This window comes from Poecilia reticulata, chromosome 1 (genome assembly GCF_904066995.2).
Source record: "Poecilia reticulata chromosome 1, P_reticulata-male-v2, whole genome shotgun sequence".
In the NCBI taxonomy this organism is placed as follows: domain Eukaryota; kingdom Metazoa; phylum Chordata; class Actinopteri; order Cyprinodontiformes; family Poeciliidae; genus Poecilia; species Poecilia reticulata.
The window spans coordinates 34,161,315-34,188,748 of NC_088830.1; the positions used below are offsets into that span (position 1 = coordinate 34,161,315).

Genomic DNA, 27,434 nt, shown 5'->3' on the forward strand with positions numbered 1-27,434 from the left:
TTCGTGGTTCTGGTGCTGTATCAGCGACAGGAGGCGTCTCGTCACGTGGACTCGGTCTGAAGAAGAGGAGGATGAGCAGGGCCTCCTCTTCATCACCGAGGCAGGGGGTTCGGGGGGATGACCCGGTTCGGTTCTGAACCTCAGGTTCCTGAAATGCTGCATGTTGTGAGTCATCGTCAGAGATCAGCTGCTGGTTCTGGTCCAGACAGCCGGTTCTGGTTCCTTGTGGACCTCAGGTGCTCCAGGAGGTTTCAGAACCCTGGAGGTTCTGGCGTCGGGCCGGTCGGTCCACAGAACCAGCAGCAGAAAGCCTGGAGAGGTTCTGATCAGAGCGGGTTCTGAGACATGGTTCTGTTCTCAGCGTAGAGGTTCTGACAGGACAGGTTTGTTCATTAGATATGGACCAAGGTGGGCCCGGTTCTTTTTCCAGAACCTGACAGAATTAAAACCCAGGACGTTTCCAGGTCCAATGCTTGGTTCTGTAGAACCAGCCTGTGTGAGAGATCCGGTTGGGTGGAGGTTCAGATGGAGTTGGGCTGATGATTCGGTTCTGGTTCTGGTTCTGGTTCTGGTTCTGGTTCGCTCCTCCTCTCTCAGCATCAGGAACATGCTGTTGGGTCAGCAGGAAAAGGCGAACCCGTCCTGGTCTTCTGGTTCTGTTTGGTTCTGTTTTGGTAGAGGCCGTTTCCACCCTGTGTTCTGATGACCTTTGACCTGTGTTGCAGCGACAGCTACATCGTGCGGGTCACGGCGGTGGTGATGACCCGGGACGAGTCCAGCGGCGGCTGGCTGGCGCTGGACGGCTGCCTGAGCCGGGTCGGGGTCTGCCGGCTGCGGCCCGACGGGCTGCAGGGCCGGAACAGCTTCCTGATCCACGGGGAGCGCCTCAACGACCGGCAGGTGGGCTCGGTCGGTACCGGTTCTGCTGGGCTGGTACCGGTCCAGAACACAGGGCTTAAAAACAATCAGCAGTGTTGAGATCAGAACTTTGTCCCATAAATCTGCAACAAATTGAAAATGTTCTGTCAGCGTGGAGCAGAAGATCCAAAACCCCCGACGGTCGGAACCGACTGACCCAGTTTCAGTCAGAGCAGAAAAACTGCAGCTTCATGTTTTAGCGACTTATTGATTCGTTTATTCGTTAAAATAAACGTCAAACTGCAAAAACTGACAGCATCAGTTATTCAGACAAACTTTGGGTTAATTCTGTTGGTTCTGGTTCTGCCTTCTGGTCCAACTGTGTTTCTGGACTCCCAGGTGATCCTGCAGTGTCTCCTAAGGAAAGACCTGGTCTACACCAAGGCCACGCCCACTTTCCACCACTGGCAGCTGGACAGCAGGAAGTGCGGCTTGACCTTCCAGTGTTCGTCCGACGCCCGCGCCTTCGACCGCGGCGTGAGGCGAGCGCTGGAGGACCTGGCAGAAGGTACGGGGACACCGCTGCCGAGGGGACACGAGAGGGGGACACGAGAGGGGACACGAGAGGGGACATCCTGAGGACATTAGAGGGGGACACCGCTGCCGAGGGGACGGCCGTCCGACAGGGGACACGAGAGGGGGACATCAGAGGGGGACATGAGAGGGGGACATGAGAGGGGACGTCCTGAGGACGTTAGAGGGGGACACCGCTGCCGAGGGGACGGGCGTCCAACAGGGGACATCAGAGGGGGACATCAGAGGGGGACATGAGAGGGGACATCAGAGGGGGACATCCTGAGGACATGAGAGGGGGACATCAGAGGGGACATCCTGAGGACATCAGAGGGGACATCCTGAGGACATCAGAGGGGGACATCAGAGGGGACATCAGAGGGGGACATTGAGGGGGACATCAGAGGGGACATTGAGGGGGACATCAGAGGGGACATCAGAGGGGGACATCAGAGGGGACATCAGAGGGGGACATTGAGGGGGACATCAGAGGGGACATCAGAGGGGGACATCAGAGGGGACGTCCTGCTCTGGGTCTCTGGTCTCGTTCCACCATCGTTGGGCTGCAGTCTGGACTGACTTGCCTTGTACAGGATGTTCCAGAGAAGAACCCAGAGATCCACCAGGAGCATCAGAACCAGGCGGTATCAGCGCCGGGTTCTGGTCCAGACCGGCCTGGATCCTCGCTGCGCCACGTTGTGGACCGTCTGGAGACGCTTCACTGAAACGCTGGACAGAACCAAGAGCTGGAGCTTTTACTGAAGCTGACCCAATCAGTGGGACCCAACGCTGATCAGAGGGACCCAACGCTGATCAGTGGGACCCAACGCTGGACCCAACGCTGATCAGTGGGACCCAACGCTGATCAGTGGGACCCAACGCTGATCAGTGGGACCCGACGCTGATCAGAGGGACCCAACGCTGATCAGAGGGACCCAACGCTGATCAGAGGGACCCAACGCTGATCAGTGGGACCCAACGCTGATCAGTGGGACCCGACGCTGATCAGAGGGACCCAACGCTGATCAGAGGGACCCAACGCTGATCAGTGGGACCCAACGCTGATCAGTGGGACCCAACGCTGATCAGTGGGACCCAACGCTGATCAGTGGGACCCAACGCTGATCAGTGGGACCCAACGCTGATCAGTGGGACCCGACACTGTGGGACCCGACGCTGATCAGTGGGACCCAACGCTGATCAGTGGGACCCAACGCTGATCAGTGGGACCCAACGCTGATCAGTGGGACCCAACGCTGATCAGTGGGACCCAACGCTGATCAGTGGGACCCAACGCTGATCAGTGGGACCCAATGCTGATCAGTGGGACCCAATGCTGATCAGTGGGACCCAACGCTGATCAGAGGGACCCAACGCTGATCAGTGGCACCCTTTATTAAAGAATGAAGAGACGTGGACGGTGTCCTTTCAGAGTGTCCCTCGGTGAGACAGGACCTGTGTTCCTGCCACCAGCATGGGGCCCCTGGAAGTCGGTGGTTTGGGCCTCTAGTCCTGCCAGAACCAGAACCTCCAGGAAGGAGGATGTGTCCCGTTTTCCCTCCTGTTACCATGGCAACCTGATCTCTGATAAGAAGCAGACAATGGAGGGACAGATGGAGGTTAATCTCTGAGGACGACTGAAGACGGACCTGGAGAAGGATCCGTGTCAGAACAAACCCCGTCCAGAACCGGGCCCTCGGCGGTTCCGGTAGCGTCCAGAGGGAGGAAAGCCCTGATCCCTGATCCGCTCTCTGCTCCGCAGGTTCCACCACGTCCTCATCAACGCTGCAGAACGAAGCCGAGCTCGGGGACGACGACGTCTTCACGGTGAGGAGCTGAATATTTAAGGTTTGACGATCCGACTGGAGGCGCGAAGATCCAGCAGATCCAGCAGATCCAGCAGCTTTTAGAGAAACATCAACTCAGAAAGACCATTTCAGGTCTGCTGCTTAATGTCCAGCAGGATTTCTACATAGATCCGTTAGATCTGTTATAGATCTGTTTTAGATCTGTTATAGATCCGTTATTGATCTGTTATTGATCCGTTTTAGATCCGTTATAGATCCGTTATACATCTGTTATAGATCCGTTTTAGATCCATTAGATCAGTTATAGATCTGCTATAGATCAGTTATAGATCTGCTATAGATCAGTTATAGATCTGCTATAGATCAGTTATAGATCTGCTATAGATCAGTTATAGATCTGCTAGATCAGTTATAGATCTGCTATAGATCAGTTATAGATCTGCTATAGATCAGTTATAGATCTGCTATAGATCAGTTATAGATCTGCTATAGATCCATTATTGATCTGTTAGATCTGTTATAGATCCGTTTTAGATCTGTTTTAGATCCGTTATAGATCCGTTTTAGATCCGTTATAGATCTGTTATAGATCCGTTTTAGATCTGTTATAGATCCGTTATAGATCTGTTATAGATCCGTTATAGATCTGTTATAGATCCGTTTTAGATCTGTTATAGATCCGTTATAGATCTGTTATAGATCCGTTATAGATCCGTTTTAGATCTGTTATAGATCCGTTTTAAATCTGTTATAGATCCGTTTTAGATCTGTTTTAAATCTGTTATAGATCCGTTTTAGATCTGTTATAGATCCGTTATAGATCCGTTATAGATCCGTTTTAGATCTGTTATAGATCCGTTATAGATCTGTTATAGATCCGTTTTAGATCTGTTATAGATCCGTTATAGATCTGTTATAGATCCGTTTTAGATCTGTTATAGATCCGTTATAGATCTGTTATAGATCCGTTTTAGATCTGTTATAGATCCGTTTTAAATCTGTTATAGATCCGTTTTAGATCTGTTTTAAATCTGTTATAGATCCGTTATTGATCTGTTATAGATCCGTTTTAAATCTGTTATAGATCTGTTATAGATGTTTTAGATCCATTATATATCCGTTGTTACACACACACACATATATATATTATACATATAGAGAGATGTAAGAGAAAAATGTGTATGTACGTATATATAAATGATTGAGTTAAACCCGAAATAATAATAATCTGTATTTAGTGAGATTTTTTAGATGTATATAATTAGAGACACCTAGGTGCGAGTGAGGCAGCTCTTTGCTACATTTTCTACTTATTTTTGAATGAAAAAGTAAAAACGTCTTATTTTAAAAGGCTTTTATTTTGAAATTATACATCAGATGTGGTTCATATTTTCTGGTTGTGTTCTAGATGTGTCCCTCTGTCATCTAGAAGTGAGAGAAGTCACTGGAAACAGAGTTTTCAAGCAATAAGCACTGCAACTTAGGGGGAAAAAAGTAATATTAGGCTATACATATTTAGCACACACATATATTTCATGTTTTCCAGCCGATGAGTTCCATCTTCAGAGATTCAGCAGCAGATTGAGTCCAAACTCCGATGTGAGATTCATCCTGCAGTGAATCGTCTCTCTTTATAGATTCTCCCTCTTCTTCCTCACATCGTGTCTTTAGGAAACCTTCAAAACAAAAACGGAAGATTTGGGATGTATCTTACTAGTGAAAGAATTACATATAAATAATAGTCTTTACCACCTGTGTAAACTTTGCTGGTGAATGTTATAACACATAATATAAGTTTTATAATATGTTACATTGTTTCATTTCTAATATAGGCTCTTGTGCCAGATAATCTAAGTCAATGTTAGATGATAGGTATTTTCCTAGAACCTACATAAAAGAACCACAGACAACGTATATGAATCTTAAAGCTTTTGCAAAAGAGAAAACTCTATCAACTGCTCCTCTGAGCCGTTCACAGAGCGTTGTCTTTTATTTTCAAACTTCAAAGAAGGAGGATAGGCAAGATAGACAGCAGAGGAAAAAGAGCAAAGGTCATAAAACATCGTACCCAAACACAGCAGAGGTCGTAAAACAATTTACCTAAAACTAGCAACCCAGTTCCAGATGCGATATCTGATCTACGGCCTGAGCCCGGTTCAAATCTCGGTCAAACTGTTTCACATGAAGATGAACAGGCAGTTGTGACCCCCAGGTCAGTTAATACACACACTAAAGAAGAGAACACTTTAAACTGACTAACATTAGACTGAATATGAACTAAAGTAACAACAAAATGATAATACCAAAAAATCCCTATCATTAGAGAATAAACTTTTTAAGATAATCTCAGTTAGCTTTCAGAGCGGGGGCTGAACACCAAGCACTATAGCACTATACCAGCTAGCATTAACTGCTGTTTCGCTGGTGGACATAAATACAGTAAAGTAATATTCCAATCACAATATATACACAATAATATGTCCATCTTACTTGCAAAACGTCTGTGGAGCCTCACATCAATAGTCCATCGATCAGAACAACAATATCCCTCAGTGCTGAGGCATCTTCTGCTGTTTTGGTTGATCAAAGTAGGAGAGACGACCTCTTTTTTGTTTGCGTCTCTATTTGTTTGCATCTTTTCTCTGTTGCTGCGTGTTTGCACCTGTCGGCCACCATACTATGGGCATCTAGACAGACACAAAAAGTACGCTCAGCCAAATAAGATTCAAACCAATCCAGAACTATATCACAGATTCTGGTCCACCATCCGGCGTCTCAGGAGGGGGCAGCAGTGCAGCACCAACACTGTTTATAGTGGGGATGGTGTGCTGCTGACCTCAACTCAGGATGTTGTGGGCCGGTGGGCGGAATACTTCGAAGACCTCCTCAATCCCACCAACATGCCTTCTGTTGAGGAAGCTGAGCATGGGGACTCTGGGCTGGGCTCTCCAATCTCTGGGGACGAGGTCGCCGAGGTGGTCAAAAAGCTCCTCGGTGGCAGGGCCCCGGGGGTGGCAGGGCCCCGGGGGTGGCAGAGCCCCTAGGGTTTCAGGGCCCCGGGGGTGGATGAGATCCGCCCGGAGTTCCTTAAGGCTCTGGATGTTGCAGGGTTGCGTTGGCTCACGCGACTCTGCAATATCGCATGGACATCGGGGGCAGTTCCCCTGGACTGGCAGACTGGGGTGGTGGTCCCCCTGTTTAAAAAGGGGGACCGGAGGGTGTGCTCCAATTACAGGGGGGTCACACTCTTAAGCCTCCCTGGTAAGGTCTATTCAGGGGTCCTGGAGAGGAGGGTCCATCGGATAGTCGAACCTCGGATTCAGGAAGAGCAGTGTGGTTCTGGTTCTGGTCGTGGAACACTGGACCAGTTCTACACCCTCAGCAGGTCCTGGAGGGTTCTGGGAGTTCGCCCAACCAGTCTACATGTGTTTTGTGGACTTGGAGAAGGCGTTCGACCGTGTCCCCACAGGGACACGGTCGAACCTTTCACATGCTTCTAATAAGTAATTCATTTCTAAATCAAATTATTTAAACGATTCAAACTTTTGTATCAGGAAATATTTTACAACAGATACAAGAAACTCTTGATATATTATTTTGTTACACAGCATTGTTAATGTTAATATTGTCATTACTGCTAATACTGTTAGCGCTAACATTAGCAAATTATTGAATGTATTACATTAAGCAAGAATCTGAAATGAAGTTATTTAATACATATTGAATGAACAATATTCATAAACAGGATGAGATCATTTTGAGATGTTTTTGGAGAAGGTTGGGTTTTAATACGTTTATACTTCTACCCACTCCTTAAGACCCTACTGAAGAGCAGGCACGGCGGCATTGGGGGCATGGGCAGGCATCGGGGGGCATCGGGAGGCATTGGGGGGCATTTAGAGGCATCGGGGGGCATTGAGAGGCATCGGGGGGCATTGGGGGGCATTGAGAGGCATCGGGGGGCATCGGGAGGCATTGGGGGGCATTTAGAGGCATCGGGGGCATTGAGAGGCATCGGGGGGCATTGGGGGGAGGAGCAGGCATCGGGGGGTATTTGGAGGAATCTGGGGGCATTGGGGGGCATTTAGAGGCATCAGGAGACATTGGGGGGCATTTGGAGGCATTGGGGGGCATTTAGAGGTATCGGGGGGCATTGGGGGGCATTTAGAGGCATCAGGAGACATTGGGGGGCATTTGGAGGCATTGGGGGGCATGGCCCGCCCACAGTCAGCTGTGCTCCCTGGACTGGAAGCCGTTTGTTGTTTTTACCTCAGAGTGGCCAACTCTGTTATTCCTATAACGATTTGTTAAAGTAGGAGCTTCCGCACTTCCCATATCTGTGCCCTCTGTCACTTTTTTCAGCAGTTAAAACTGTTAAATCCGTTGTTAGGTGCTGTATTGATATTAGCTAGTCATCTTTTAGCTAACATTACCTGCATCCAGCAGCTTCACTCAACTCAGTCGGTTAGTTTGGGGCAAAAAAACTGTGAGAAGTTCTTTGCGTTTTGCTGCCATGACTCAAACACCTGAGCAGCTCTGCTCAGCAGCAGGTCTCCTTCGGTGCAGCGTTTTAGCGTTCATGCTGCGTTTGAAGGCGGCTCTGAAAAACGGGTTACGACGTGTTAAGCTTGTTAACAAGTAGCCTGTAGGCTGCTGGTGTTGTCTATGTTCAGCTACGTAGGTTCATTTTGCCCCCGTTAAACTCTGGAGCCGGGGCTGTACTTGTACTTCTACTATTTTGTAGTAGCTTTAAGACTCAGTTCTGAACTGTAGCTATTTTTACTGAACCAATAAAATTACAGAAGCACCTTCTCTCTCATTGTGGAACTAGTTCTGGCCTAGTCAAAGGATACAGACCCTTAACATTAGCATCATTAGCATTAGCAGCTTTAGCATTTCTACAACAATAGAAATGCACTACAATGAAGTAAAATGTATTTAAAACAAAATGACAAAAGTCCAGCAAGCTGCAGATGTTTATTTGTAGAGGTTTTCAGTATCTGGTAGCTAGCTGTGTAGCTTAGCTTTACGTTAGCAATAACAAGCTAAGTGAGCTAGCTCCCACAAGCTATTTCTGTACAAGAGGCCACCACTGTTCACCAAGCTAAACCCTGTTAGCCTGGGAGCCCATAGGACTGCCCTCTACTGGACGCTCTGGGCATCACAACCTGATGTACCTGGATGTGTCTTCAGTTCTTCCATCTCCTCCGTTTGTCCCGCAGACGGCCACCGACAGCTCGTCCAACTCGTCTCAGAGGAGAGAGCCCGCCATGCAGGGGGCGCCGGCTCACTTCTGCGAGCCGCGCCGGCACCACTGCATCCTGGGACATTTCTATGAGCACCACCGGCCCTCGGACCACTACTTCCTGGACCCGGTGAGTCCGCAGCGCCTTTGTCCTGTTGCTTCTGCGTCAGGGCTGCACAATATATTGCAAATATAATATCGGTGTGGAGAGCAAAACCTGCTGACTGATTTCTTTTACATATTCTTAAGTTCATCGTTTAGCCACTAGGACAGAAAATTATGGCAGTAAAAACTCAAATGAGACAAATAACATTTAAAAAACGGGCATATTTCGCTCCTGATATCGTTATCGCAGTAACAATATTATCGCCACCGCAAGGTTTCCTTGCAGCCCTAAGTTGTAGAAACATTGAGGTTCGTTTCTGGCAGGCGGTCCACATCTTTCCTCGTCACCCCAGCTTCCCTCTGGAGGATCAGGAGGTCGTTCGCTTCAGCCCCCGGGAGCGCAGCTGGCTGACCGGCTACGAGGACTACCGTCACGCCAACGCCACTCGAGACAAGCTCCCACAGCCGCGCAACCCGGACACCTGCGTGCATTTCACCAAGAGCGACGCGCCCAAACGCGACTACACGTACCCGTACCCGCTGAGCTGCGGCGTGCAGCGGGGCTTCGACAGCAAGCCGGGCCGCCTGGAGGCGGGTGGCGGCCGCAGGGCGGTGGTGACGCTGCAGCCGCGGCCTCCGGCGTCCAAAGGGAAGTGTCACCTGGAGGACGGGGAGCGGCTCCGCTGCGTCTACTGCCAGGACATGTTCAACCACGAGGACAACGGGCGCGGCCAGTGCCAGGAGGCGCCGGACCCCATCCAGACCTGCATCCGCCGGGTCAGCTTCATGTGGTGCGCCGACAGCCTGCTGTACCACTGCATGTCCGACCCAGAGGGCGACTACTCGGACCCCTGCTCCTGCGACACCAGCGACGAGCGCTTCTGCCTGCGCTGGACGGCGCTGGTCGGCCTGTCGCTGCTGGCGCCCTGCATGTGCTGCTACGCCCCCCTGCGGGCGTGTCATCGCTGCGGCGTGGCCTGCCGCTGCTGCGGCGGCAAGCACCGGGCCGTGGGCTGAGCCGCGGAGGCCCCGCCCACTCAGCAGGCCCCGCCCACTCAGCAGAGACCGTCACCGCTGTTCTTTCTGTTGTTGATGTGGTTCATCTGTAGAAGGAAGTGAAACTTCGTGTCAACTGTTGTGCTTTTTCTGTCACTCTGAGGACCAAAATGTCTCCATGAAGGTTTGGACATTTGGAGCCGCCAGGTTTCACGTCACCTGGAGAACGTCCAGGATTCCTGCAGGTCAGTGAAGGTGGAGCTGAGTTTGTGGTGGTGCTGTTCATCTGGAAGGAGCTGCTTCATTCTTTTGTTCAGCCAGAATATCACAGAAACTCAGACATTTATTCTGCACAGAGGGATATTTCTGGCTTACAGCTAATTATACAAAAAATTAGAAAACTTCACTTCCAAAACTCCCCAAACCTTCAGATGAGCTCTTCACTATTCTCTCACTGTTGTTGCTTGTTCATCTTTTCTACACATTTTCTCCTTCCACTCAATCTTTCCTTGTACAGAGGGCTGTGTTAGCCCCGCCTTGTTGTCATGGCAGCAGTCTTCCTCATGACCGAATGGATCGTTTTGTTGGTCTGGTGGTTCCGGTTTTTCAAAATCTGAACATGAAAACTGAAACTGGACGTTTATCCCTCTGTGTGGCATAAATATGGGACCTGATTGAAATTTACTTTTTTATCTTTCTAGAACTTAACTTGGCATTTTGGAAAAATAAAGTAAACATTAGTCACTGAAAAGTCCAAGATGGCCACCATGGTTGTGAAGGAGAAACCGTTACATTTAACCCTTAGCTCACATACACTACAGACTTACAAACATTAGCAGAGATCATGCTAACCCGCTAAACACAAACAATTAGCAGAAGCTAACCATTTAGCTGCTAACTTGTATGAGCAGGATGACCAAATTTAAAAACAGTTGGTGACATGAAATTCATCCAAGTCACGAAAATGGTTAACATTTAATGGCAATAACTGGTTTAAAACGCTCAAAAATCATGACGGCCATCTTGAAAAATGGTCGTCAGCCTGAAATCCAAGTGGCTGATGGGAAAAATGAAAAACCGAAGACCTGAATTTTTAGCTTGAATCCACACTGGATTTTTTTACAGTAGAATGATGCATTTAACTGCTTATTGTAATGGAGAATCCTGGTTTATCACCAACACACACACACACACACACACCATGGCGGTAGGTGACGGGTGTCAGCAGAGGCGCTGTGCTGAAAACCAGCCGGTGAGTCCTCAGCTCAGCCGCCCGGTTCTGGAGCAGGCCGTCCAAAGGGCCCAGGTTCCTGAGAATGGATGATTTTGGAGGTTCTGCTCTGCGGTCTGGACCCAGCAGATAACAGGAACAGAACCCGGGTCAGAGAGCCAACAGAAACCAGAGCTCAAGTTTGAAATCTATTTTTTTATTGGTGTAACGGCAGCTCCCTGCCAGCACTTCACAGCAAGGCCACACCTTATATTAATATAGATATTTTTGATGCAACAGAAACTGGGCGGTAAGGGCAGCAGCTCCGCAGCAGGACGCGGTCAACTCGCCATCGGGTCAGAACCCGGCGGGGAAACGATCCAGATGTTCCTGAAGATCGACATTTATTGACGTTTCTGGGCTGAATGTGTTTCTAAGTGTAGCTGGACGTCGTTACAAATGGCGTTTGGGAAATTCATCCGTGGTTTTAAAGTTTAACAGACGATGAGTTCCGGTCCGGTCCGGTCCGGTCCGGTCCGGTCCGTGTGGCCTAGCTTAGCAGCGCCTGCTAGCGCCTAGCTTCCTGGTTGTCCTTGATGTTCATGTGCAAAGTGATCCAGTTCCTGTAAAGTCATTAGCAATGCTAGCAGTTAGCATCATGCTAGCATAGGCCACATGGTGCTGAGGTCAGTTCCATCTGCTTTTCCAGATGTTTCCTGGTACAGACTGTAAAGTTGGTGGAAGGAAAACATCTGTGAAAACCGTGGGTGTTGGTTTCCCTCCAGAGAGAAGCAGCAGTCTGGACCGTCATGTCCGCCATCAGAGACGAGTCCCCAATTAAAAATGAAGCGTCCAACAGGAAGTGTGTCCGGCGTCTGAGAAGCCACTTCCTGTCCATGTGTGGGCCGCTCTCTCCAGGGAAAGTGCCTGAAGCCTCTTCATCATGTCTTCATCAGTCTAATAACTATGATGAAAAAAGCAAAGGTCCATCAGTTTGTCTTTTTATACATAATTACATTTATACCAGTGTAAAAACGGAATATATGAATATATACTGTATATGTATATGTATCAGGTCAGCAATGTACATTTTTCAGTTCTATTTTTTTATTGTTTCTAAAATGATGGATGTCAAAGATACAAAGAAAAAGACTAAAATCTGAAAAATAAAATAAAAGCTCAAATTTACTGAGTTTGTTTTGATTTTACTGACAGCGACTCGTTATGCAACAAGTCCGAGTTAAAAATGTTCCCCAGGTTCCAGGTGAAGGAGGTCCGGTTCCCACACATGCACAGGAGCCGCATGCAGAGAGACCTGGACCGGGAATCGAACCCAGGACCTTCTGGGTCCTGATTGAAGCAGCCAATCAGACGGCTGATTGGCTGCCGTCTGATTGGCTGCCATCTGATTGGCAGATTGAAGCAGCCAATCAGACGGCTGATTGGCTGCTTCAATCTGCCAATCAAAACAACTTCTTCCCAGGTTAGTAAGACTCCAGTCAGCATTTTGAGACTTTTCAACCTCCATATGTGTCCTAGTGACTCCAACTTTTACTGAAATATAAAGATAAACAGAGTGAAGGAGAAGAGTTATTTTGAATATTCAATATTATAATATTTAATTTCCCTTTGGGATTAATAAAGTATTTTTGAATTGAATTGAAAACCACTAGTAAAATCTGTAATTTTGTTTATAGTTTAAATTGTGTAAATTGTGTAAATTTATTTTCTAACAATAAAACCAGGAGCAGACGGCAGTCTGTTGGATTCAGATGAACCCGAAATCACAAGAGATTTGCTGTAATGCAGACCGCTACAAGAGGTCTTTCCTGCCAACAGCCATCTGTCTACAATAAGTCTTTGAAGACTTTGAATTAATGCGTTACAATAGCTTTTAATTTCCCTTTGGGATCAATAAAGTAGTTTTGAATTTGATTTAATTTGAAAACTACAGTACCCATGATTCCTTTAGGCCAGTATTTCCGGGTTGGTGGTACTCAGACGGCCATATTTGATTCGGTTACACTGTTCTGACAACTACTCGCTTCAAAGTAACGACACAACCAGTCCAGAATCTCTCCGAACCACCTTCAGCTGCTTCCACAGACGACACACTTCACAACAAGCAGGCAACCATGAATCCGGAATAGTAAGTCTGGTTCTGGTCCGGACTGACACGTCCAGGTCCGGTCTGAGCTGTCACTTCACCGGGGAGGCTAACGCCTAGCTAGCCGGGCGCAGCGTCGCCTTAGCTGCTTTTCTTCTCGGTGTTGAGTCATTAACATGACCGCCCGACCGGACACATACCCACAGCCGTATAGTCGAAGTCAGAACCGGCTCCTGACAACCAGACTGAGCCGGAACAAGGCCGAGAATTGACGGGAGTGACCGGTCCTGTCACACCTAGCTGTTAGCGGCTAACGGCTAACTGTGTTTACTCTTAATTAGTTACTGTGTGACCAAGGGGTAGGGACTGTGTGACGGGTCACTTACTTTCTGACTAGTTACTACTTTGTGATGGGTTAGTTACTTCCTGACGGATTAGTTGTTTTCTGACGGGTTAGTTACTTTCTGAGGGTTTATTACTTGCCTCGGGGATGGGTTAGTTATTCTCTAACCAATGTCGTTGATGACCCGTTTCCATGGAAACTAGAAAATGTTTAATATCTCTGATTTTAGTTTTTATTTTTGTCCTATACAATGAAAATCTGCTGGGCCTAAGATAATTTAGGTGTTATGTTCACATTCAGTCACTAATTATTATTTTTAACTTAAATAATTAAATGATTACAAAATGTTTTGCGGGTTTTTAACTCAGAAAACAAAGTTCTTTATTGGTCTCAAAGGGAATTTAAATGCTATAACTCTTTGGATCTCCAGTAGCAGCCAGTCTTGTAGTGAATACTATTGCTGTGTGACAATCTCATCGCATGCCAACATGCTAACGGTCTCATTGCATGCTAACAGTCTCATCGCATGCCAACATGCAAGAAAAACAAAAAAATCAGGTTATTTTTTCACTACAAACATGCATTTCAGATTTCTGTAACTGAAACCAGTTGTGCTCCAGAGGATTCTTTATTCATTAATGGGATTAAACCGATCAGAAAATCTCAGGTCCAGTTGGTGTTGACTGGTTGGGCCTGAATCATGTTAGCCGACGGATCTGACATGACCACATGACCTGTGTGTGTGTGTGTGTGTCCCCTCGCAGTGACTACTTATTCAAGCTGCTGCTGATTGGTGACTCCGGTGTCGGGAAGTCCTGTCTCCTGTTGCGGTTTGCAGTAAGTCTGACCTGTCTGCGATTGGCTGCAGCGCTGTCTGACCTGTCTGTGATTGGCTGCAGCGCTGTCTGACCTGTCTGTGATTGGCTGCAGGACGACACGTACACAGAGAGCTACATCAGCACCATCGGGGTGGACTTTAAGATCCGGACCATCGAATTGGACGGGAAGACCATCAAGCTGCAGATCGTAAGGAGCCGCCGATGGTAGCAGGATGCCACCGTAATGTGCTCTGGGCTGACCTTTGACCTGCTTCTCTGCAGTGGGACACGGCGGGCCAGGAAAGGTTCAGAACCATCACCTCCAGTTACTACAGAGGAGCTCACGGCATCATAGTGGTGTATGACGTGACAGATCAGGTCAGTGACCTCTGACCTTTAATCAGCAGCGTTAGCTTAGCTGACGTTAGCTTCAGTCATTAGGAAATGTCGATATCTGGTTTTATTTTCCTGTTGCTGTTATGGGTGTGTACTTGTAGATAGAGGACCACTTCCAACAGCGGGAGGTCACTGACCTTTTTCTGACCCGCCTTTATTTTCTGCTGGTTAGATTCTTAGTTGAGTTGTGGTTAATGTTCAGGTTAGGAGCCAACTACTACAGGAATGCTGCAAATGTTGGCTGATGTCTCTTCCTCTCCTACCTGTTCTGTTCCAAGATTTCTGATTTGTATGAAGAAACGATTAAATTTTGGTATAATTGCTGAAAAATCTGAGCATTTATTTTGATTATGCAACCCTGGTGTTGTTTATGTTGCCCCGTCCCCACGCTGCCTCTGGCCCCACCCCTTTTCATATGGCGGCCCCACGCTGCCTCTGGCCCCGCCCCTTTTTCTATGGTGTCCCCACGCTGCCTCTGACTCCGCCCCTTTTCATGTGGCAGCCCCACGCTGCCTCTGGCCCCGCCCCTTTTCATATGGCGGCCCCACGCTGCCTGTAGCCCCGCCCCTTTTCATATGGCGTCCCCAAGCTGCCTCTGGCCCCGCCCCTTTTCATTTGGAGGCCCCACGCTGCCTCTGGCCCCGCCCCTTTTCATATGGCGGCCCCACGTTGCTTCTAGCCCCGCCCCTTTTCATATGGCGGCCCCACGCTGCCTGTGGCCCCGCCCCTTTTCATATGGCGGCCCCACGCTGCCTGTGGCCCCGCCCCCTCAGTAACGCTGCGTTCTGGTCTGCAGGAATCGTTCAACAACGTGAAGCAGTGGCTGCAGGAGATCGACCGCTACGCCAGCGAGAACGTCAACAAGCTGCTGGTCGGCAACAAGAGCGACCTGACCACCAAGAAGGTGGTGGACTACACTACAGCCAAGGTATGACCCCTGACCCCTGACCTCTGCTCTGAAGGAGGCCGTGTAGCATTCTGACTTCTGACCCCTGCAGGAGTTTGCGGACCACCTGGGCATCCCGTTCCTGGAGACGAGCGCTAAGAGCGCCACCAACGTGGAGCAGGCCTTCATGACCATGGCGGCTGAGATCAAGAAGCGGATGGGCCCCGGGGCCACGGCCGGCGCCGCCGACAGGTCCAACGTGAAGATACAGAGCAAGCCGGTCAACACTTCGTCTGGCGGCTGCTGCTGAGAGCCGCCGCTTCCCCCCCACCCCCCCGGCCAGCAGTAGGACGATAAGCCCCGCCCCCACCATCTCCCGCCGTCTCCTCGTCACTCGGAACCGTTTTTAAGTCTCCTGGGTCCGGACGGAGCGCGCTCAGACCGGCAGCGCGCGCGCCTCCACACCTCTCCCCCTCAGCAGGCTCCGCCCCCTCAGCAGGCTCCGCCCCCTCAGCCACGTGCCTTCAGGGCAGAAGAAGAACCCGCGCCGCCCAGACAACATTCCCATCAGGTGGCGCGCGCGCTGCCGGCCCGGTCGGAGCGGCGCTCCCACAAACTGTATATATTTATACATAAATGTTTGCAGAAGCTGTAGAAGAAGAAACCTGAGCAGCTGATTGGCTGCGGACGCCGCAGCTCTGCGGCTCAGAGTCTATTAAACAATGAAGGAGATGTTTGATAACATTTCGCCTGTCTGGTCTCTTCTTCTGCAGGGAGGTGAATCCTCCAGCAGTTCCCCTGCATGGCCTCCAGGGGGCGCCTCAGCGTTTGTAGATGAGGTCATGTTGCGTCAGAGGTCAGAGGTCACAGACCCTCACAGGGCCTCGACTCTGAGCAGATGAGCATTTAATCAAGAATAATCAAATATATTGATCATTGATTGTTATTAAAGTACTCTATTGATCCCAATGAGATCTCCTGTAACAGTCTGCGTTACAGCACCGGAGGAAGCCTCTGACTGTAGACCGAGTCTCAGAGGATCCTGGTGGTTCGGTTTCTAGGTTTTACATGATCATCATTTCCAGAACAGATCCAGAGCAGAACCAGAACAGAACCAGAGCAGAACCAGAACAGAACCAGAGCAGAACCAGAGCAGAACCAGAACAGAACCAGAGCAGAACCAGAACAGAACCAGAACAGAACCAGAGCAGAACCAGAGCAGGTCGTTGGGTCGGCCTGGTTCTGATGCTTCTGCTCCAGCAGAACCAGGCTGTTCGATTTAAAGGAACTCAGGGTTTCTGCATCTTTGCAGGTTTCTGGAAGTTTGTTCCAGTTTAGCTCATAAGGTGTTGATACTAAATTGCTGAGCATCAGAGCGACCAATCAGAAGACATGGAGTCACGTGACTTCACAGGTTTAAACATGGAGGCTCCATCACTGCCATGCTGGTCGCTCTGTCCACTTCCTGTCTCTTCTGGTGACCACTTCCTGTTTCCTGAACAGATCAGCAGTCTGCTGTTTGTCAGGGATGTGACTCTAACACATGAATTACATTAATATTTTAATACAATTAATTTCATATAAAAGTCTGAAGCGCCCGGAACCTTTGCATCGTGTTTCTGGTACAACCGTAAATCTGCCGCACCAGCTCACGCCGCTAACAGTAGCGACGCAGCGGCTTCTGATCATTTCTGCTTCAAACAGATCTGATGCTGGAAAACATTCAAGTCGCGCTAAAACAAACGATGCTAGCCTAAATTAGCATCTGAATGCTAAAGACGTAGCAGCTAAAGTCCAGATGTCTGGAGAGGCTCCGGGAATAATCACAATCTGATGAATTAAAAATGTTATGAAACTCAAACGTCTTTTCAGTAATTCAGCAATTTGGATTTGAAAATGTGCAGATTTTAGTTTTTAGATTAAAATACAATGACAGATAAAGATAAGAACCATTTTGCCTCCCAGCGCTGATTCAGACCGGAGTTGGTTCTGAAACCAGCATCCCATCCCAATCTGGACCCACAGAACCGGAGACACAGAACCAGAGACACAGAACCAGAGACACAGAACCAGAGACACAGAACCAGAGACACAGAACCAGAGACACAGAACCCACAGAACCAGAGACACAGAACCAGAGACACAGAACCAGAGACACAGAACCAGAGACACAGAACCAGAGACACAGAACCAGAGACACAGAACCCACAGAACCAGAGACACAGAACCAGAGACACAGAACCAGAGACACAGAACCAGAGACACAGAACCAGAGACACAGAGCTTCCTCTTAAATTATTTTAATATCTTGTGTACACTAAAATTGACACATTTCCAGTCGGGAAGACCCGGCATGCAGGCGACGCCTCGCAGGCTCTTCAGTGACTCGGCGGTTTTCCATAGGAACTTCCTGGTTTACAGTCTGAAGCCACAGTGAACTACAGTTACATCCAACTCATCTTCACAATGTGCAAAACCCTCCAGGGCCACAGCAGTTAGAGCGAAAACAAGACGACAGACGGGTTGGTCCCTTCGCTGCTCCAGAACCTTCCGGTTCCAGCCACGCGTCCCGAGACGGACGGGGAGGACAGGAAGTGGCGGGACGAACTAAGGCCTCGGAAACGAACGAGGACGAACATTCAGCTGGATTCTGCAGGCAGTGTGGTTTCAGTCCATAAATAAAGACTCTATATGTCGATATAAATACTTTATAGATCTCTATGTTCAGCTCTAGAGCTTCAGCCAGTGTTTCCTTCATCGTCCCGCCAGAATAAAAGCAGAATCATTCAAATAAAACATTAAATCCCTGATTATGTACACCCCCACCAAGACGAACTGAAAGATGAAACAAACAAACACGCAGATGAGGAAGTGATGCGAGGTGGGCGGGGCTTCAGTCGGGCGTGGCCTGCGAGCAGAGCGGCGTCAGCGTGGCGGGGAACATCAGAACCTTGGCCTGCATGAAGGACAGGTCCGGCAGCGCCGCGATCACCTTGGACGCCTCGTCGCTCAGGTTCTCCTCCCTCCTGGGCTTCCTGTCGGGGCGCAGACACAAACGGACCTCAGGGCGACTCGGACTGGAACCGGGCCGGGACCGGGACCGGGCCGCCCACTCACCTGGTGGACGTGCTGGTCTTCTCCATGGTGGACATGAGGCGGGCGAAGGCGTCGGCCACGCGGCTGCCGGCGCCACTCGGGTCCAGCTTGGCGGTGGTGAGCTCGAACAGCTCCGGGTCCACACCTGAGGGACAGAACGGGCCGGACAGGTCAGAGGTCAGCAGGACCTTTACTGGAAAGCCACTGGATCCAACCGGACCAGCTCCAGGGTTCTGACTCAACAGCTACGACTTTTAGACTCCATTCCTCTGAACAGTTTTCAACCATCAGTAGCAAATCGGCCATTTGATCAAGGAGGTGAGGACGAGCCGCCAACGCCTGGAGACGACCAGCAGGGGGCGACAGCTGCCACCAACGCCTGGAGACGACCAGCAGGGGGCGACAGCCGACGCCAACGCCTGGAGCCGCCCAGCAGGGGGCGACAGCCGCCCAGCAGGGGGCGACAGCCGCCCAGCAGGGGGCGACAGCCGCCACCAACGCCTGGAGACGGCCAGCAGGGGGCGACAGCCAGGCTGACTCAGGGGAAATGTTTCTCTGCACTAGTGCAGCTTAGGGTTAGAAGAAGAAGACGACCAAGAAATATGTGATTTCTGTGATTCATCCAATGCAGATTTTACAGAAAGTTGTATTTTCCATGATAACCATGGCAGCCATCTTGGATTTTTCTTCTAGCGTCTCAAAGTTTCCAAAAATGTTTAGTTGAAAGAAACTGAAGATAATAGTTACCATGACAACAGTTTATCAAAATAATAGTTAATCAATAATCAATTATTACTGTAATTATTGATGCAACAATGAAAACTGCAGAACCTGGTCCGGTCCAGGAAAGCGGACCTGCCGCCCGTCCAGCGAGAGACGCCATGTTAGGTTCTAGAAGCTGAAAGGAGGAAGAACCGGAGCGACCCGGTCCAGGAGGAACACCGGACCCGTTTCTACGGCAGACATGCAAAATGGTTCTGGCGGTCGGTCGGGTGGTTCTGGTTCTGGCGGTCGGGTCGGGTGGTTGTGGTTCTGGCGGTTGGGTCGGGTTGGGTGGTTCTGGTGGTCGGGTCCGTTGGTTCTGGTTCTGGCGGTCGGGTCGGGTGGTTCTGGCAGTCGGGTCGGGTCCGGTGGTTCTGGCGGTCGGGTCAGGCGGTTCTGGTTCAGGCGGTCGGGTCGGGTGGTTCTGGCAGTCGGGTCGGGTCGGGTGGTTCTGGTTCTGGCGGTTGGGTCGGGTCGGGTGGTTCTGGCAGTCGGGTCGGGTCGGGTGGATCTGGTTCTGGCGGTTGGGTCGGGTCGGGTGGTTCTGGTGGTCGGGTCAGGCGGTTCTGGTTCAGGCGGTCGGGTCGGGTGGTTCTGGTTCTGGCGGTTGGGTCGGGTCGGGTGGTTCTGGTTCTGGCGGTTGGGTCGGGTCGGGTGGTTCTGGCAGTCGGGTCGGGTCGGGTGGATCTGGTTCTGGCGGTTGGGTCGGGTCGGGTGGTTCTGGCAGTCGGGTCGGGTCCGGTGGTTCTGGCGGTCGGGTCAGGCGGTTCTGGCAGTCGGGTCGGGTCGGGTGGATCTGGTTCTGGCGGTTGGGTCGGGTCAGGCGGTTCTGGCAGTCGGGTCGGGTCGGGTGGTTCTGGTTCTGGCGGTCGGTTCTGGTCCTGGCGGTCAGATCGGGTCGGGTCTGGTTCTGGTTCTGGCGGTCGGTTCTGGTCCTGGCGGTCAGATCGGGTCGGTTCTGGTTCTGACCTGGGATGGAGGCTGAGCTGCTGGAGCCTGAATCCTCCACCGGACCAAAGAAATCCAGGTTCAACAGAGCCGAGCCTCCGCTGGCTGGACGGCGGGTCAGAGGTCAGAGGTCAGAGAGAGAGAGAGAGAGAGTCATGCAGCAGAGTCACTTCATGTGGGACTGCAGGCTGACCTCAGGCAGGGGTCAAAGTTCAGCCACAGCAGAACCAGAACACCAAACCAGGTGGGAGATCCCACAGCATGATGCTGCTGCTACCGAGCTGACCGGTAGTTCTCCAGAACCAGCTGGACTCAGCGTTTGGTCGCTGGTTCTGCTGAGGTTCTGCTGGGTTGTGGACTGAAGTTCTGCACGGCCCGGTTGGATCACCTACCGTCCAGAGGGTTGGTGAGGCCACTGCTGCTCCAGTCGAACTGGACCGGGGGGAGAGGCTCCTGCTGGAGGGGCAAACAATCAGACTGGCATCAGGACATGAGTATGGCGACCGGACCGGGCCGGACCGGACCGGGCCGGACCGGGCCGGGACGCGGCGCTGACCCACCTGCACCGAGTCGGGCTGGACGGAGTTCTTCTCTGCAACGGCGGGCGGCGTCTGGGCGATGGAGGCGATCATCTCGGCAGCAGAGACGGGCTTCACCGGCTCCTTGGTCGGCTCCAGCATCCCCTGAAACCAGACCGGGTCAGAACCAGAACCGGCAGGAGGTCCTGGACGTTCTGCAGGCAGAGGAACTCACCAGGCCGGCCGCGTACATCGGCACGATGACCGGCTGCTTCTTCTGACCCGTGAACAGCTGGAGGGAAAAGAGCCACACGATCAGCACCGGACAGAACCGGGCCGCAGAACCGGGCCGCAGAACCCTACCCGGCTGCAGAACCCGACCCGGCAGCAGAACCCGACCCGGCCGCAGAACCCGGCTGCAGAACCCGACCCGGCAGCAGAACCCGGCTGCAGAACCCGACCCGGCAGCAGAACCCGGCTGCAGAACCCGACCCGGCAGCAGCAGAACCCGGCTGCAGAACCCGACCCGGCAGCAGCAGAACCCGACCCGGCAGCAGCAGAACCCGACCCGGCAGCAGAACCCGGCAGCAGAACCCGACCCGGCAGCAGCAGAACCTGACCCGGCTGCAGAACCCGACCCGGCAGCAGCAGAACCCGGCTGCAGAACCCGACCCGGCAGCAGCAGAACCCGGCTGCAGAACCCGACCCGGCAGCAGCAGAACCCGGCTGCAGAACCCGACCCGGCAGCAGCAGAACCCGACCCGGCAGCAGCAGAACCCGACCCGGCAGCAGAACCCGGCAGCAGAACCCGACCCGGCAGCAGCAGAACCTGACCCGGCAGCAGAACCCGACCCGGCAGCAGCAGAACCCGACCCGGCAGCAGAACCCGACCCGGCTACAGAACCCGACCCGGCTACAGAACCCGACCCGGCAGCAGCAGAACCCGACCCGGCAGCAGAACCCGACCCGGCAGCAGAACCCGACCCGGCAGCAGCAGAACCCGACCCGGCAGCAGCAGAACCCGACCCGGCTGCAGAACCCGACCCGGCAGCAGAACCCGACCCGGCTGCAGAACCCGACCCGGCTGCAGAACCCGACCCGGCAGCAGCAGAACCCGACCCGGCTACAGAACCCGACCCGGCAGCAGAACCCGGCTGCAGAACCCGGCAGCAGAACCCGACCCGGCAGCAGCAGAACCCGACCCGGCTACAGAACCCGACCCGGCAGCAGAACCCGACCCGGCAGCAGCAGAACCCGACCCGGCAGCATTAGGTGTCTGAGACGGTGCAAAGTAAAATGACTCTGGGCTCGGCTGGGACCATCAGAACCATCAGAACCATCAGAACTTACGATGTTCCTGGTGTCGATGCCGAGGCAGCAGAGCAGCACCTTGTTGCCATGGGAACCCCCCCACTGGTACCGCAGGCCCAGAGCCTCATGGACGTCCTGAAGCTGCGTCCAGACGCCGCCGCCGCGCCTGCAGCCAATCAGAGAGCAGCAGGAGGAAGTGAAACAGGAAGCAGGTAATGATGAAGATCAGTCATCATCATCAGCTCACCTGCTGCTCTCCTCTTCCTCCTCTTCCTCGCCTCGCGGCTCCAGCAGGACCTTCAGGGTCTCCACCCGCTGCCCCTCCCCCACCTGCTGCTGGCTGCTGGAGCCAACAGGGAAGCTGCTGAGGAACAGCGTCTCCAGACGGCCGGACAGCGCCCCCTGCAGGCAGAGCAGAACAGAGCGACCTGAGGAGTTCCTCTTCCTCTCAGGCTGCTGTAGGAGTCGCCATCTAGTGGTCGGGGTGTGAACTACACCTGGTTAATATCTGATAAAAGACTCAGGATGAATAATTATCCTAAATATGATCAATTAAAACTCATTTCCAGGTAATTTCTGATTCGGGTTTGAAGCTTTTCAGCAACAACAGACTGAAGAACGAGATTCGACTGTCGGGAAGCAAAACGGTAAACATGAATTTCCACTTTTCATCCAAAGATACATAAAAACTGAATTATTTTTCATAAGTTTACACCTGATGTGGTTTTTATCAGCAGAAAAAAGGAACGGAGATGTGCAGCATTAGAATAAATGATGACCACATTTAGTTTGACCCGTTTGACTCTAATCAACTCGCTGAGACTGAACCGCATCATTCCTCACAACCCTGGTGTCTCCAATCTGCATCGGAGCTAAATCTGCACAAAGGGAGGAAACTAAATCAGCAGGATTGTTTCTGCTAACCAGATAATTGTTTTCTCTGCCGGATCAATCAGAACCAGCCAGAACCCGACTCATCTGGACCAATCAGAACCCGGCCCGTCTGTGTCTTACCGATGGCGGCTCCGTCCTCCCAGCATCCTCTCTGTCTTCGTCGCGGTCCTCCTCGCCGCTCGGCTCTGAGCTGAACGCCGCCCAGGACTCTCCGTCCTCCTGGTTCTGGTTCTGGTTCTGCTCACTGAAGGCCCTCCAGTCCGAATCGTCCTCGCCATCTTTGGCTGAGCTGAAGTTCCCAAAACTCTCACTGCTGGGAAAGTCCGCAAACGTCCCCCTGTCTCCGTCCCGCTGTCCGCCGAGGACCTTAGGGGAGTTGAAGTCTCCAAAGTCGTCCTCCGACTCGGACCCGGCAGGTTCTGGAGGTTCTGGACCGTCCGGTCGGTTCTGCTCAAAGTCAGCAAAGCCCTGAGCACCGAAGGACGCGGCGTCCCCAAAGTCTCCAAAGTCGTCCACGGCGGGCGTGGCGTCGTCCCCCGGCGGCGGCGGGGACGACCCCGTGGTGCTGATGTCCCCCAGGTCCTCGAGGCCGTCCGTGGACAGCAGCCGGCCCAGGGACGTCTCCGAGCTACGCTCGTCCCCTGCCTCCCGGGACTCGTCCTCGTCCTCCGTTCCGTTTGGGGACAGATGCCCCGTAGTGCAAACAGAGAGACATGCGTCCCCCAGGGGACAGTCAGGGCCCCGGTCTGTGTTACAGGAGCCGGCAGGGGCCTCGGCCCGGTGGACGTCCCTCACTGCGTCCTCTGCTCCCCACTCACCATCCTGGGGACAGACGGATGTCTCCACTGGACTGTCCAGGTCCCTGGGTTGGACGGATGTCCCCGGTGGACCGTCCCTGTCCCTCTGCGTCTCTTCAGAGTCAGAAAAAGCACCAAAGTCTGCAAACTCGTCCTTTTGGACACCGTCCTCGTCCTCTGTGGATGGTCCTCTGGCATGAGAAGGGACAGAGTCTTGTGAGGAGGGGCTTCCCTGAAGGTCAAAGGTCACAAACCCGTTGGTCAGGACCTCTGCATCTTCACCGTTGCAATCAACAGAGACATCCTGCGAGGAGGACGCCGTCTTCCTGGCGTCCGTCCGCTCTGGGGGACAGACCTCCAGGTGGCCGTTGGCCTTGGACGGCTCGCCAAAGGGGGCGTGGCCAAAGCCCGGCCCCCCGCTGCCGTTGTGAAGGTCGGGTGGCGAGGTGGCGGTCAGCGCCTGGTTCTGGTCGAAGGACATCGGCGTGTCCAACTCGGAGAAGCTGACGCTGGTGGGGACGCCGGAGAATGTCCCAAAGTCCCCAAACTCATCGTCCTCTTCCTCGGCGCCATCCTCCATCGGTGGCGGCGACGAAGAGTACATCCGGATCACGTCTGGCTCCATCACGCTACGGTCCCACGGGACGCGCCGCGGCTACACCTGGGACAGAGACAGACAGGAAGTCAGCAGGAGACAGCGATGGTTCGAGTCCCAGCAGAACCTGAACATAAATTTGGTATCAGACCAGGAAACCTGACTGAACAACCTCACCTCCAAATATGGCATCGCTTCCCCCCACCCACAGGGACACGCCCACCCACAGGGACACGCCCACCCACAGGGACACGCCCACCCAGAGGGACACGCCCACCCACAGGGACACGCCCACCAACAACTCTTCCTCACGTCAGCGGAGAATCAGTCCATATTCTTCTTCACTAATTCAGCTGAACAGCTTCCGCTTCTGCCTGAAGGAAGAAACTGTGGCAGTGGGCGGGGCCAACATACCTGTGGGCAGGTGACCCAGCAGCTGAGTTAGACTACAAACCAGTAGAACCAGAAAAACCAGTTCTCCTGCAGGAGACGTCACTGAGTGACGTGTCAAAGCCCGGTGCTGCCATGGAAACCAGTATCAGAACCAGAACCAGGGGTCTTAAAGTCAGAATCTGACCCGAGACCTGCTCACTGGCTCGGTGAGGGTTTCCATGACAGCAGCTGTTTCCGAACCTCCCGAACCTTTTCCCGGCTGCTCCGCCGAACCCCTCGGTGTCTGACACTTTATGTAGCCGCTAGCAGCAGCAGCTAGCTGGGCTAACAGGGGCCCGTCGGCGGTCGGAGGAGGTTGGATGGTGGTCGGCGGTTCGGTGCTCATGGAGGCGGATGTTTGGACACTTTGGACCCAGACCCAGTCCGGTCCAGTCAGCATGAGAACACAAACTAACAGGCCGATCACCTGCTTCACTGCAGCTAGCTTAGCTTAGCTACCCTGTGGACTGAGGGCAGATTTAACCGAATAACGTTTCAAATCTCCGGTACCGAAACGGTCAGGGAGTTAGAAACAAATGAAAGCCGTAAATTCGCTCCAGTCTGGTTCCGTGAAGCAGCAGATCCACACAGAACCGAGCCGAACTCCAAGCACAACAATCCTGTTTCCCGCATCTAGTCAAAGCGTTAGCTCCACCGTGTGACCCGGACAGGCGGCGCAGCTCACCGTGAGTCGCCGGTCCCGCAGGTCCATGGCTCGGTGTGAAGACGGAGGGGTCCAGCGGCGGTCGGAGCGGCCAGCCGGGCGGTGTGTGACGGCTGGAGGTGAAGGTGGAGTCAGTCAGCTGCTGAGTCCTCCCAGCATGCAGCGCTGCCGGGCTGCCTGCGGCTCCAAAGTTTCCAGGTGGAACAGGTAGTTCCAGCGGACCGGATCTGACCTGGACACCAGGTACAGCGTCTACCTCTGGACGGAACCACCCTCTGTTCACTGGAGGCTCCAAATCTTTACTGGACTTTACTGGAAAGTTAGAAAAATCCCGTCTAGAGCGGCTACGGAGCCCCGGTGGAGTCAAACCTTCAGTTTCCCCTACAGAGCTGTGTTCACTCTATAAATACATAAACGCTGTTGTCGATAAATACTCGATCAAATAACCTAATCTCCCCATGAAATAAATAAAAATAAAATATATTTTGAATGGGGAGCTTATATATTTATTTGTTTATATCAGAATGCTTTTATGGATGCATTTCATTATTTTATTATTCGACACCCATTTAATAAATGTTCGTGTGGACGTGGGATATTTATGAATTAGTTATTAGTAACCATATTTGATTTTGAAATGGCTCTCCGTGCTGCCCACCTTCAGTTCTCAGAAATATGAGAGAAACTAGAGCAACGTGGCGTTGAGCGAAGTAAAAACACCTGATCTGATCTGAGGCGGGAACTTGGACTATTTCACACAATCGATCCCAACAGTTTCATAAATTAGTTTGGAGAGAAAAGCTGCAAAGAAACAGAAGAATCTGTGAAAATCAGTTCATTGTTAGGACACTTCCTGTGGGACCCCCCAGGGGGCAGTGTGGGGTTAAACATAAAATGATCCTGTTTATTTATGAGCAACATGTTGTTCATCCCCCCCCCCCCGCTGTGCGCCACACAGGTAAACGGACCTGTTTACCAGGTTCCCGACCAGAACCCCTCAGTGTCATTACGTTGAGAAATAATGAGATTTGGTTAATCATAAAAAAGACCGAAAATGATCAAATGTTACAAGCAAGTCAAACGGAACAGAAACAGACATGCAGTGACCTCGGCGCACCTCAGGGCTGAGACCAGGTGAGGCGAAGATTGGAGAGCAAGTTTAGCTTTTCTTCTTCTCTGCGAAGGGAAGTTAATCAGTTTCATGACTGTCGTCGGTCTTATCTGATATGGTTATGTAAGCAGCAGCAGTCTTTATTTTTTTTCTTTTTAGTCTTTATCTGCTTACACGCACATGGAAGCGTGACGTCATTTATTGCACTGTCAATAAATGACGTCATAATAGATGTTCCTAGTTGCGTGTAAGCAGATAAGAGAAAGACAGAATCATTTTATCCATAAACATATGAGATTGATGTTTGGTTGTGAGATAAAAGCTGCATTTAGAACAACCTTTAGAGATGATTAGCCAACAATTAGTGAGATGGTTTAATAAAAAAATAAGAAATATGACTACATTTCTGTACTACTAAAACAAAATCCTTTTTGGAAACACTGTTAAAAATGTTAACCTGAACGTAAAAGTGAATTACAGTGTACTAATTGTGAGAGTAAATCAAGTTTCTGGTGTGAGAACAGTAACTCAGAGGTCCAGGGAACCCAGACGGAGTAGAAAGTTCTCTTTCTTCAGCGGTTCTGAAGGGACCACTGCACTCCGGAACTGAAGGGGGCGCTATTTCCTATATTATCCGCGGCCTTCCGTTTTGTTTTCTTTTGAAATCTATGATTTATCTTCATCTTTAGGAAGAAGTTTGTCTCAGAATGTATTTTAACTTCTTTCTTTTTCTTAAGCGCAGCTCAGTTTTTAACAAATTCTGTAGTTTTCTAAATCTGCTCCTTAGTCGCATCTTTTCGGGTTTTCCAAACCAGCCGAGATAAAAGGTTAAAACTTGAGTTAAAACTCAAGTTAGAATGTTTTAACATTTTAACTCAACAACCTCTAGTTGGGTCAGCCCAAGATAACAAGGTCATGTTAAAGGTCGAGTCTCTGAGGACAGTTCTTAACGATGTAGTCA

At 51.5% G+C, this 27,434-nt stretch overlaps 3 protein-coding genes across 8 annotated transcripts in view; 2 read left to right on the plus strand and 1 right to left on the minus strand.

The window, feature by feature from the left end:
- Positions 1-12,155, plus strand: part of spred2a (sprouty related EVH1 domain containing 2a) — a 12,474-nt gene extending 319 nt beyond the window's left edge. Inside the window, exons 2-7 of one of the 3 annotated variants that reach the window (XR_014089587.1) lie at positions 726-900; positions 1,258-1,426; positions 3,194-3,258; positions 8,462-8,614; positions 8,914-9,830; positions 12,053-12,155. Coding sequence is in view for 1 of the 3 variants with exons in the window: in XM_081612119.1 (XP_081468245.1) it covers positions 726-900; positions 1,258-1,426; positions 3,194-3,258; positions 8,462-8,614; positions 8,914-9,606 (1,255 nt within the window). In the remaining 2 variants the exon portion in view is untranslated. Of the gene's footprint in view, positions 1-725; positions 901-1,257; positions 1,427-3,193; positions 3,259-8,461; positions 8,615-8,913; positions 11,984-12,052 lie in introns of those variants that run through there. The other 2 variants (XR_014089586.1, XM_081612119.1) reach the window with 2 other exon arrangements.
- A 628-nt stretch (positions 12,156-12,783) lies between these two features.
- On the plus strand, positions 12,784-16,089 carry LOC103471994 (ras-related protein Rab-1A). Its single transcript, XM_008421338.3, has 6 exons — positions 12,784-12,944; positions 14,010-14,082; positions 14,176-14,271; positions 14,346-14,441; positions 15,256-15,387; positions 15,458-16,089. The coding sequence occupies exons 1-6, from the start codon at positions 12,931-12,933 to the stop codon at positions 15,653-15,655; spliced, it is 609 nt and encodes a 202-aa protein (XP_008419560.1). The 5' UTR covers positions 12,784-12,930; the 3' UTR covers positions 15,656-16,089.
- A 1,540-nt stretch (positions 16,090-17,629) lies between these two features.
- Positions 17,630-25,719, minus strand: aftpha (aftiphilin a). 4 transcript variants are annotated; one of them, XM_081612103.1, is made up of 10 exons: positions 25,384-25,719; positions 22,995-24,332; positions 22,228-22,382; positions 22,020-22,146; positions 20,905-20,961; positions 20,712-20,834; positions 20,544-20,604; positions 20,173-20,256; positions 18,463-18,586; positions 17,630-18,380 (listed from the first exon to the last, which is right to left on the minus strand). In XM_081612103.1, exons 2-10 carry the CDS (start codon positions 24,294-24,296, stop codon positions 18,239-18,241), a joined length of 2,175 nt encoding a protein of 724 aa, XP_081468229.1. In that variant the 5' UTR covers positions 24,297-24,332; positions 25,384-25,719; the 3' UTR covers positions 17,630-18,238. The 4 variants fall into 4 exon arrangements, with proteins under 4 accessions (XP_081468229.1, XP_081468227.1, XP_081468240.1 ...); XM_081612101.1 differs by having other exon boundaries at positions 20,544-20,607; XM_081612114.1 differs by lacking the exon at positions 20,173-20,256.
- Positions 25,720-27,434: the final 1,715 nt, after the last annotated feature.